This window comes from Vicugna pacos, unplaced genomic scaffold, assembly GCF_048564905.1.
Source record: "Vicugna pacos unplaced genomic scaffold, VicPac4 scaffold_19, whole genome shotgun sequence".
Classification (NCBI taxonomy): Eukaryota; Metazoa; Chordata; class Mammalia; order Artiodactyla; family Camelidae; genus Vicugna; species Vicugna pacos.
In genome coordinates, this window is record NW_027328740.1 from 70,586,305 (window position 1) to 70,598,819 (window position 12,515).

Sequence of the window (12,515 nt, forward strand, 5' to 3'; positions counted from 1 at the left end):
CTTGACTAATGAAACCCAAAAATAAATTGTCAACTTCGATTTTCTTCATCTGACCGTTTTATGCTAACATCGGATATTAAACTCTCACTCCATATGGAAAGCTCAGGCCTATGCTGCAACACAGTTACATCCCGTGGAAGAAAGCCGACCAAGGGAGAACTGGAGAGTTTCCCTTCAGAAGCTGCAAAGTCTGGTTTTGCACCTGTACACCATTTGCAACCACGTCATCATCAAAGGAGTTAGACGTTACCTCTCTGGTACGAAAATCACTGCGTGCTTCAGAACCATCAAAGAATGCTGAGCTTTGTGAAACAGTCCAGAGGCGCTTAAATCATACTTTTTCTGAAAGGCTCCAAAACTGACCCACTTCACCATTCCAGGTATAACAGGGAAGTACTGGAAACAGTAGAGAGAACATGCCCTTGAATTCTGACAAGGCCCTGCTTGAATCCTGCTACAGCATTTACTAGTCGCTAAATGGACCAATTCTTTAACCCCTCTGAGAAGGCTTCCCAATCCCCAAAAGGGGGCTGCCACCGCCCACCTGGGAGGCATGGATGTGAATGAAACACGCAAGTAGGGCGGCCGACTGGTACCTGACACGGGGTCTGGCTAGTTTCCCTCCGCTGCCCTTCTCCCCCTTTAAACTTGCACTGTTCCCCCGGTAACGATCAAGCCCCCGGAACAGACTGCCCGTATCTTCTGTGTATCCCTGGATACATGCCTTACCCTTAGGAGGCCAGAAAAACAACTGCCTCCTCCCAAGTCACTAACAATGTTCTTAAGAGTCTGGGTATTTTTAACTCTATTTTTCAGGGAGACTATTCCAGAATTTTGCAAGCACCATTCTCCAGGTTGGCTCCCCTCCCAGTGCCCATCCCTTCTCACCTCAGATCCTCTGTCTGACTGCCTTCTGTTCATGGGAAAGCGAGTCCGGTAAGGTGGGGCTCCCTAGGCCTCCCTCCCTCCCTCACAGGTGATTGTGACTAACTTCTCCCCACTCCTCACTGCAACTCTAGCTTCTGAGGAGTCTACCCTCCCGTACCCTGCAGCCTCTGCACCTTCCCAAGACGCACACGTGGCCACGACCCTCCCTTCAGATTTCTTCCTGGCTGGCCCTGCCCAGCCCCTGGCCCCTTAAGGATAACTGGCATTGCTTTGAAAATGGCAAACGCCACTGACTGACACACCAGAGCTGTATGGTCTGGGCTTTCCTCCAACCAAGACACAGCCCTGCCCCCCTCAGTCTCAGTCTGCAGCTCTCGAGATGATCTAATTCACATGCAAGGCTGTGAACACCAGCTAAGAATGACGACTCCCAACGTGTATCTCTAGTCCGGCTCCTTCACCTGAGCCCCAGTCTCATAGAGCCGAGTGCCTCTTTGAAGTCCTAATTTGGATGACAAATGGCATCTTAAAAATGCCTCATGTCCACCATTTACTCTGGAATTCCATTCCTGTCAGGTATCTCCCAGACTCCCCATTTTAGTAACAGCCCCAGCACCCACCGAGGTGTCTGAGGTCACATTCAATTTCCACTGTTCCCTCCCCCAGGCCCTGCCCTGGAATCAGTCCTGTTATCTCCATCAATAAGCCCATCTCAAGTGTAGTTCTGTAGGGACCATGGCCGGAAACACACAAGCTCACAGCATGGTGCACTAACAGTCCTCTGTAGGGTGCTCCCTGGATGGGGAGGCATCTCCTGCCGCTGTTCACCTCAGAAGGCAGTGGATTCTCACACAGGAGGCCCAGGAGAAGGGACTCAAGGTTCTCCCATGGTCTGAGCTTTGAAGGGCCCGAGGTCTGGGGGAGCTCCTAATTAGCAGACACACTTGCCAATGAGCAGATGAGGATGGGGGAACCCACGCAAGGCTGTTATCACTTCAACTCATGGGCTCTCAGGAGCCATGGGAAAGGCCTGTGTCCAGTGTACAGCCCAGCCATCACAGATCCCAGCCTGCATTTGCCAACCTGGACAGCCTAGACTCCATCTACTTGCGACACTTACTTCTGTTCTGTTCCCCACCCAGAATGTGATGGACTCATTCAGATATTCTGGCCTGTCTCAAGCGAGACAAATTCAGTGAAAAATGAAGTGTCCACATTTGGACCAGAGCATGAAAGGAGAAACAAGGCCTCATGGTCAGCATGATGGTGGTGGCCAAACAATTCCACCAGGTGAGATGAACCAGGGTAGGGTTGAGAATCCAAGGTCCTGGGTTGGACAAATCATCTTCCTTCATTGTTGACTGGGGTGTTGGGGAATGACTACCACAAACTAACGACACGTTAGGGGGCCCACGTGGTGGGCGTCAGCTGCAACAGAAACGGATTCAGCTCTTTACTGCCAACATGGGTTAAAAGTAAAGGCCGAGGCAGGAAGGTCTGCACGGCTGCTGAGGCAAACCACAGACCCAGCTCTGAATGCCCACTGGCTGGAGCAGAGAGGAAGCTACGGCCCTTTTAGCAGTCCCTTTGCCCAACAGATCCAGGTAAGCCAGCTACTTAGGAGAAGGCCATGTTTTCCTGATACTCAGAAAAACCAGCCTCGTAAAGGGAAAAAATAGTGGCATGGATTTTAGACCCAATTCTGCCCATTTATGAAGGCAAAGTAAAGTAAATGGCACGGGGAAGTTGAATGCAAAAAAAAAAAAAATTAAAGAACCAAACGGTGACCGCTTCCTCCAACAGCGTCCCCTGCAGCTGTCACCTCCGTGGCGGCCACATCCTCACCAGTGACCGCCGGCCAGGAAGCGACGTCACGCACGTCACACAGCGACAGCCAGGAACCGCGTGCTGAGCACGTTTGTGTAAAAGCAGGAATCGAGCAAAATGCTGCAGAGTTTGACCTTACAAGTTTAAATACTCCATGAAAAGAATCCCTGAGCAGCCGACTAAATCAATTCACATCTTACTTCTTCAAAACAATGAAACAAATTTAATAAGGGCGCATTTGTCATCAAATAAAAGGAGGACCAAACATGTTCCTCAAAAGCAAGGATTTCAACAGGTATCAAACACCAGTGGGTGATGAGCTAACAAAGCAAATATTCCAAAAAATTAGAAAATAAAAAATGACTAAGATAATAGATGGATCAAAACAGCTGTTAAGTTGTTGCTTTTTAAAGCGATGGAGACTGTACGGAGGGCAATCTGGCTATTTCAAATGCAGGGTGTGCACAGCCCACATTTTCAGAAGCAACAACATGCTCACTGGGCAGTACAAGTGAAAAAGGAGTAAAGAAAAAGGAAAAGAGGAACAAGAGAAAATTAGAATCACACAAGAACAAAAATAATTTTGACTGCATGTACAAGAATTTATGTGAGTGTGTGAGGCCAGGGACGCGGGGATGGTGAGGCCCAACCTCACCTCCTGCTCAAGGGAAAGCAGGGGCCTGAGGGGAGCGGCGCTGCCGGGGGACCACAACGTGTTCAGCTCCCCTAACCAAAATTCGACCTACAAGTGACTAGGCAGCTTTTGAGCTACAAATTATTGTCGCATTTCAGTCTGGACCGTTTTACTCACTTCCACCAAGAGTAGCAGGAGAGAATGAGGCTCTGCTCCTGCACCAAAGCATTGTTTAAAAAATTAATGACTGTGGAATAGTAAAAGAAACAATGGAGTAAAAGTGACTGGAGGAGAATGTGCTTGACCCGAGCTCACTGGCCGCGTTATCTCAATGACGTTCAGATGCTGGCTGAGCCCTTATGGTACCAGAATAGACAGACCCACAAGGAGGCAGGTTTAATGCGCTGAACCACTGTGGGCTAAGTACACATCCGGCTACTCCGCCAAGTCCCAAGGGCAGACTTCAAAAGGCAAAAACAAGCTGGCATTCTCTGGTGGGTCTGCAGACTCAGAGACAAGCATTTGTTGAGCAAAAATGTCACCAGTGCCTCCTATGACAAAAGAAGTGGCACTGGCGTGGGGGCTGGGGCAGGGCTCCAGGCTTCCACTGCTCACTCACCAGTCTGTCCAGGGGGAGAAGGTGGTCCCTGCTTAGGTTTCGCTGATGCACCTACTTGACTAATGTCTGGGGCCTCAGCAGGAGTTGACAGATGAGGTGAACGGAGCGAGACTCTGTGTAGCACGGTGCTGGGAGCTATGCCCTCAGCAGTGCCCAGGCTCCTAAACATGCCAGCTCATCTCCAAGAAGCAGATGGGGAGTGCGGGCATGTAGATCACAGGGCCCTGTGAGGACAAGTACAGATCATGGCCACGACATGCCTCTCCTCTTCCTTAAGCCATAGAGGTATTTCTGGGGAGGAACAGAAAATTCATCCAGAGCCTGCTAGGTGGGCTCTCGCAGGTGGGACTAGTGTCCCCTGTGCTTCTCACTCACAGGGCTGGTCTAGACATTCTTTTTATTAATTCCCTAGCATCTTCTCCTCCAACTTACCAACAACCAGAAAGTAGGATCTGATCTTAGGTAAGTTCAAGAATCACAGAGCACCACCTCCAAAGCGGGCCCGGTAGCACATGCCAGGTCTTCTGACCGCCACCTGTGGGACCACCATGAGCCCTCTCCAGACTCAAGGACCGAGGCCGTAGGCCGGGGGGACACAGCTTCCCTCACTCACCCCAGCAAAGGGGGACCACGTCTCGGCAAAGGCATCTCACCCTCTTCAGCCCGAGGGAAAACATGATAGATATACGGGGAAACAGAGCAGAAGGTGGGGGGTAGGCAGCCCAGAAGAGCTCATCTGTACTTCCGAGGCAAAGTGGGGCCATTGACTTAATCACAGGGACAAAGTGGGAATGAACATTTCCCTGCTCTGTCCCATACACCGTGATACGCCTTTCCCTGCATAAGGAGTTCATTAGGAAGTCCCTGGCGGTGTTTCTGATGTCCTAACTTGGCATGGTGGCTGTCGGGCAGGAAGAGACGGCCTGAGCTGAAAAGGTGCTGGGCCTGGGAGGCAGGTGACAGCGGCTCCAGCCGCAGCTCAACCAGCGCCTCGTTCTGCCTCTCGGGGTTCAGCATCTCATCTATAAGTAAAGGGATGAGCATGTACCAGGACAGGCTGCGCAACAGAAATGAAATGAGAGCCATGTAAAGAAAGTTTCCCAGTTGCCACGTTTAAAATTTGAAACAAAGAAACAAACCAACAAACAAAAAACAAATACTAGAATGTGATTTTAAGAACAGATCTTACTTAATCTACTGTATGTAAAATACTATTATTTTGACATGTAATCAATATAGGAAGTAGAGAGATAGTTTATGTACTTTTACTAGACAAGCCTCAGCGTCTGATGTGCATTTGACCTACAGTACATCTCAGCTGAGTCCAGCCTCCTCCCCAGTGCTCCTAGCATCAGTGGCTTTGGCTACTTTATTGGACAGCAACTCCAGGGGTCCCACCATGTTCCTGGCTGTAAAGCGGGAGTAAGTGTCCACACTAACCCTAAAAGGATCTCTCTGAAATAAAGGCGGATTCACTTTGAAATGTCTGGAAACCGGCGGGCTGCACCTCCCTCCCCCCTTGGCTACAAGATTGACTTCTTCCTTGCTGATCCCTTTCTGGATGTAGGGAAGCAATCCAGCACACAGCCAAGGTGGACTGGCTTCCAGGTAAACTTACCTGCTGTCTGTGTCCAGTCCCATGAAGTCCTCCTTCTCAAACGGGATGCAGGGGAGGGGGATCTTGTCCCCAGAATTCTTGGGGCCACCATCCAGCCACTTGGACTTGAGCAAGATGAAGAGTGACTCAGTGAAGTCCTCGACCCTCTTCTCCACCACCCTGCAGTACTCTTAGATTGAAGGCAACGTCGGTGCGCGTCTGCTCAGCTACCTCCCCATGCTGCACAAAGACAAAAAGCTGAGAGTCATTAAGCGATGCGCCATACAGCTCCTCTGCATGTGGAGCTTCTCGAAGGCCTTGGCAGAGAAACATTCGGTAATGGTGACAAGGCCCACGACCTTGGGGTGTTTCTGGAAGACGCTCCACCGATTCTCGGGCACATAGCGGTGCCTGTAGTGGATACAGAGTGTCCACTGGGAGCCACATGGGCTGATATGGCTAACCGAGGTGAGTAGCTGATAGATGCAAAAGAAATTCTCCTCTGAGATGATCTCTATGGATTGGACCACAACGGGACGAGTCTGGTGGTCCTCAGCACACTGCACGTAGTCAGGGATGCTCATGTTGCAGGCCCTGCCGAGAGGGGAGAGGAGATCGAGGTACATTCTCTGCTGTGTGCTACGGGCCCATCTGGGTTGCGGTGACCTGGTGTGTACCAGCCAGAAGACAAGGGAAGCCAAAGCAAATCCAAGGGTACAGTTTGTCCTCAGAGTCTGCATATGGCTACTGTAGCTCGGATCACATTACCCAGCTTTTGGTCTAGGCTTCCTGCCTCTGCAGAGAAAGGTCATTTCTTATTTTCTATTTCCAAGCACCTAGCAAGGCCCTGATGCAAAGTCACTGCTCAAAAATGCTGAATAAAGAAATGAACAAAGGAAATGCTTCCCCAACCCCCTTCAGCAGAATATAAAGAGAAGGACGACAGTAGGATCAAAAGATCTGGATTCCTATTCAATTTATTTGAACTCCTAAGCTTCATAATAATGGATAAGAAAACTTGCCTTGGGGTAGAGGGTACTGTTCATTGGTGGAGCACATGCTTAGCATGTACGAGGTCCTGGGTTCAAACCCCAGTACCTCATTTTAAAAAATCAAACAAATAAATACACCTAATTTCCCTCCTGAAAAAGTATTTTTTAATTCAAAAGTCAAAAAACACCTTGCAATTGACACAACATTGTAAACTTGACTATACTTCAATTAAAAAAAAAGCCTTGCCTTACAAGAATATATCTGGATTACGGATGTTTGAAAATGTAAAATGCATAGGGTACCACCTGCATAAAAGGAGGTGACTGTACACATGTTCTATCCCTCCTTTATGAGTTATACTTCCTTTGGGGAGGTTATAACCTCTCAGAGCTAATTTTCTCAGATTAAAAAATATAAACATTTCCTGATTCTCAGTACTGCTGAAGAATCAGATAACTCTATGAAAGCATCTGACCCACAGAGTTTACTCAATAAATGTTTGTTGAATGAATGAATAAACAAGCAAAGTGAATGTTGCTCCCTGCCACAAACCATCATAATGGTACTGCCTGGAAATCCCAAGCCCACGTTCACCCGACTCTGCATTAACAATGTGGGTGACCTGGACAGGCCTGCGTGCTTCACGAAGCCCCAGTTTAATCGTGAATAGAAATAAGGGCAATAACACAAACCTCAAATTGTTAGTGAGTCAGTAATGAATTGTACCCCAACACTGCATGATGGAACCATTAAGAAAACTGGGCAAAGGGTCCATAGGCCCTCTCCATATAATCTCTTACTACCACATGGGAATCTACATTACATCTCAAAATTAAAAGTCTAATATTTTAAAGAGGTTATCGAGGTTAGGTGAGCTCACTGTCTCAAATAAGGAACACACAGTACAAATAGGACAATGCCCAGCCCATGAGATACACTCAGTTAACATTCCCACTGAGCCCACTAGTCCCTCCAACTTCAGAGCAAGAGGATGGGTCCTCGTGGCAACAGGCCACAGCACCTGAAGCTAACAAAGCTAATGGTGTCCACTTAAAAGAGCCCCTGTCACCACCCTTGTTCTAATTTTCTATTTGTAATTTTTTTCTTTTCATTAAATTGGAACTCCAAATTGCATAGAATTCTTACCAGATATCATGATGGCAGCCCTTCAAAACCTGACCACAGAGATCATGATGGCAGCCCTTCTTGGTGAAACAATAAAATGAAAAGCCATTTCCACAAGACCTCTGTGTAAATCTACTAGGGAACTTCATCCTGGACTGAGGAAGAGGACTGGGGAGTAGGGGGTAAACTGGGACACGGAGAAATATGGGCCACCTGTCCCACAATGGACTTTAGACTCACCCTCACCCTCCAGGAACTTCTAAATACACACAGACAGAGTGCTATGGACAAGAATTTTTTTAAACAAATCCCTGAATCCCTAGCAGATCTTGTTTCTACCGAGACACAAATGTCTTATTTGTATAATGTTTCACAGAAGCCTTAAAATATTATCACCCCAACTTGACACATCAAGAAACTGAGGTAGAGAAGTTTATCACATTCTACAAGATTAGAGAGAGGCCACGTCAGACACCGTATTTAAATCCAAGTCCCTGCTCCGTTGCTCACACTAGAAAGTGTCACATACTGCCTCTTTCCTGCCCTCTCCCTGCAATAAATCTCTGAAGAGTCTTTTCTGTGTCACCTGCAATCAAAATCACATCAATTTTTCACAAAGAGCTATGTCACTCCTTGGAGGACATACCACCTTGGAGGACATACCAAAATCTAAAGGGTTGGGTTGAGAGGAGATATTTGCATTTTCTGTTTCTCAAAGGAAACATGGCTTTAAAAGAAACTGAAAAGTATTTATCTAGTCTAAGCGCTCATTGTGCACAGAAAGAAACGGAGGCTCAGAGGAGAAGAGGAAAGGGCGTTATTAACAAATATTGCCTCAGCGCAGCACCAAGCCAGCCCTGGGCACTTCTGGGGGAGGATCTGGAAGGCCCAGGAAAATGAGTGTTAGAAAATAGACAGAGAAGAAGAATATAAGGTCCCGTCTCTACACCACCATACCATGAATTTCCACCAAATTACCCAGTATGGGTGCAGCCAATAGTAAGGTTGTCTAAACAGGTTATTGAAACCTGGAATTCTCAACCATAGTGGAAATTCCAGCATTTACTGTGCTTTTTTCCCAGTTCAATCATCAATTCAGTGGGCATTCTGTACCAGGGACTACACGAGACCTGGAGTTCTCCCAAATAAAGATCTCTATTACCACATGTGCAAACCACATAAAGGCAACCAGAAGAAAAGCGCCCACAGATAAGATGGAATTACTGAAACTGAAAGCAGCCAAAGAGCATATATTACTAGGAAAAATGGTGCTCCTATAAATGGACTCATGGACATAGAAAGCAAACTGTATTTAGCAGGCAGGAAAGGAGGGATTAACAGATACAAATTAGTAAATATAAAATAAATGACAAGGACCTGCTATATAACACAGGGAACTATATTCAATTTCTTGTAATGAGTTATACTAAAAACAATCTAAAACATATGTATATACATATGCATATGTTTATAACTGAATCTCTGCTGTACACCTGAAACTAACATTGTAAATTGACTACACTTAAATAAAAAATAATTTAAAAAATAAGTAAAAATAAAAGCAACGCCATTAAGAAAAAATAAAAGAACACTCTAATCCCCTTAGCTGTAGGTGGTGGAGAATTCTGGTTGTAAACACCAAGTCCACTGGATCACTCCAGCAATGGCTGTCACTCTTTCTGACCATCAGAGAGTCACTTGCTTCACTGAGGTTTCTTTTCTCTTCTGTGAAAGGCTACGGCTGCAACTAACGATGTATAGAATCTCATCATTCACAAGCCCAACAAGTAGTGAGGACTTCCCATGGGCCAGGCTCTGGACAGAGGAAAATATAGGGTCCAAAATATATTCATGGGTAGAAGAAGTTTGTGCCATAAAGACGTTAATTCTTCCTGTTTTGATAGACAGATTCATTGCAATTCTGATTAGAATTCCTACCAGATTTTTCTTGGAATGTAACAAGTGAATTTATGGTCAAGATTAGCCAAGAAATTTCTTTAGAACCACCACTGGGGAGGGGTGGATAGGTCATTAATTTCCACTGCTCTTTCTGAAGTGATAAAAACGTTCTGGAATAATAATGGTTGCACAACTGTGAATATGCTAAAAGCTGCTGAATTTTACCATTTAAATGGATGTACTTCATGGTGTGTGAACTATATCACAATAACGCTGTTATATGAAAAAATATTTCTTGACAAATATTTTTCTTTTTATACCACTAGTCTGTCCCACAATTTAAGAAAAACAAAAAACCAATACAAACCAAACTGTGCCAGGAGTTCTTTAGGACTGCAATATCCCTGGGTCTCCAAGGCCTCTGGTGATGCTGTTCCTGTTAACACACACTAGCTGGGCTGGGCTAGCTAGGGACTGTAACTATCTTTTTAAAATTGACTGTCACACGTTTCACCCTTGGAGAGGGAAGGAAGGAGGATATCACAGCTTCATGCCTTCAGCTCATTTTTAACAGAACCAAGCCCTGCTATCACCACTGTTAATCCCTCTCACTATAAAAACACGTGACATCAACAAGCACCGCCATCATAACACCTGAAAGTGTTCAAGATACTTACCTGCGGCAGAAACACTGAGGGAGGAGACAGAAGCTTGCTCAGCACTGATGCTCCCTTTTCCCGACTCCACCAGGTGAAGCTGGGCGCTACAGCCAGAGGCTCTCAGTCCGGGGAGCAGCACACACGCCACTGAGCTGGTCCTGAGGGAGGGTGAAAGGGAAAGGAGGGCAGCCCTAGGGGGGAGGGAAAGGGGGGGTGCGGGCTGCAGCCCCGCTCGGAGGCCAGCCCCAGCACCAGCATAAGCCGCCCGCTCCCGTCCAGGTCCGCAGACCACGCCCGCCCGGGAAACAGCCCGCCCATTGGTGGGGACGGGCAGGCGGCCGAGGAGAGGAAGCCCGGGAGGAGAGGACTCGCGGGCGGGAGAGGGGAAGGGGACGCCAGCCGTGGACTGAGGGGATCCCGGCTGCGTGAGAGGTGGCAGGCGCACACCTGGACCTGGACAGCTGTGGCCGGGGCGCCGGGGCAGGTGGTGCTGTCAGAAGGGTCTGGCCAGAGAAATTCAGCTGAACACGGGCTGACTGGCGCCCTTGGGGGCTGTGAAAGGCGGATCACCCTCCCGAAGCCGCCTGAACCCTTTCCCTGGAGCCCCCCACCTTGCACTTCCACAGCCAGAAGCCCCGGCCCCAGGCAGGAACCAAAGGCCTAACGGGCGACAGAGTTGAGAAGCATTTGGGGCCAATCCCCGGCTCGGACATGGAGCTTCGAACCAGGGGACCACCAGGCACCGACAGCGCATGCGCAGGAGGGACATGGATCCTCTCTGCATTCTGCGAGAGAAGGTGGGACAGCGAGGGAGGGAGAAGATGGGAGCGGGTGGAGAAGAGGGGAAAAGTGGAGGGATACAGATGGACAGGAAGAGCAGAGAAGGGATGGGTCTGGATAGGGGAGTGTCGTAGCGGAGTTGGAGAGAAAAAGCTTTACCTCTAGGGCACCCTGAGATGGCAGACCTACCTCTGTACCCTTCTGTAACCGTTCAAGTCCCGCAGCTCATGTTTTACCTCCCTGATCCAGCCCTCCATCAGATGCTTCTGCAGAAACACTACGGGGATCACACCCGTTGCCCCCATGCGGAGCTGGGTTTTCTGTTGCTCTGAGAACCAAGCACCCGCAGGTGTTGTCGCTCAGAACTTCCTTGGGAAGAGCACATATTCCCCTTTTACACGCTGGGAAACAGGCAGGAAGGATCACTGCCTTAGCTCCACTGTCCGAGGTGTTGGGCTGGCGGGGAGAGGTGTGGTACAAGATCAGAGCCCCAGACAGAGCAGACTGCCTGAGTGTTGGTGCATAGTCCTCATCCCTCCTGGGTAAACCATACCCCAACCTAGTGGAAACATCAAGGGCTCACAGTGGTTTCCTGGGGGTGGGAGAGCTGTCCTCATGTGAAGGAAAAGTCCAGCTGGGCTAACAAGCTAAGTCACAAATCTAAGTGTGATAAGTGTCGGTTTACTGATCTAAGTTCTGCTGGGCTATCTCGTAAATCTGAAGTTTAGTGTCAGTTTATTGGGCTAACAACCTAACTCGTAATTCCAAGCTCAACAAGTGTCAGTAATGTGAACTATTACAAATAGATAAGCTCCAGTGTACTGATTCCTTGCATTTTGTTCTTTGAGTCTTATTGGCTAATATCCCCTTACTTGTATTGAAGTCTTTAAAACCTCATGTGCACGTCTTGGAGGTGCTCAGAAATTCGGAGCAGAAGCCCCTCTGAGCCCGCCGGCATAAAAATTCTGAGTACTCCAGCACTCCGATTGGTGCTTGTTTCTTGGCTGGCCTGTTTCCATAACACTCAGCTCCAGTGCCCTGCTTTCTAGGTAGATAGGAGTGTTACCAAGTCCAAATTCATTCTCCTCAGTGCAGGACAGGCCAATAAGTTTGGAAACCAGATGTTGGGGCTTGGAATAGCAAGTTTCTGTAGACCTAGTTGGCAAACTAATGTTCTGGAAAACCATCTCCCCAAGTCACAATTCAGGCTCCTTTCCTACGCGCTTGGTTGTTGCAAACTTCTTAGTGTAGGAATTCCTTCTTGTTAGAATCCTTTGTTCTTACAGCTATCTGCGTGGGTCAGATCCCTGTAAATCTCCAACAAAACAAACGTTATTTTCTATTCTGCAATTTGCTATCTTTTAATGAATGAAAAAGTGTTAAATATCCTTAAAGGTCAGAGCTTCAGAATAAGCTCTCCTGTGTATTTCAGGCTCTAGGCAACAATTTTTTACAAGCAAGATGAAGCCTAGGAGACAGAGCATAGGGTTAAAT

General features: G+C 47.8%; 1 protein-coding gene across 1 annotated transcript in view; it reads right to left on the reverse strand.

Moving 5' to 3' along the window:
• Positions 1–10,533, reverse strand: part of LOC140693521 (uncharacterized) — a 114,224-nt gene extending 103,691 nt beyond the window's left edge. Inside the window, exons 1-2 of the mRNA XM_072957341.1 lie at positions 10,260–10,533; positions 5,587–5,805 (exon numbers count right to left, since the gene is read on the reverse strand). Coding sequence (XP_072813442.1) covers positions 5,587–5,609 — 23 coding nt within the window. The 5' untranslated portion in view covers positions 5,610–5,805; positions 10,260–10,533. The remainder of the gene's footprint in view (positions 1–5,586; positions 5,806–10,259) is intronic.
• Positions 10,534–12,515: the final 1,982 nt, after the last annotated feature.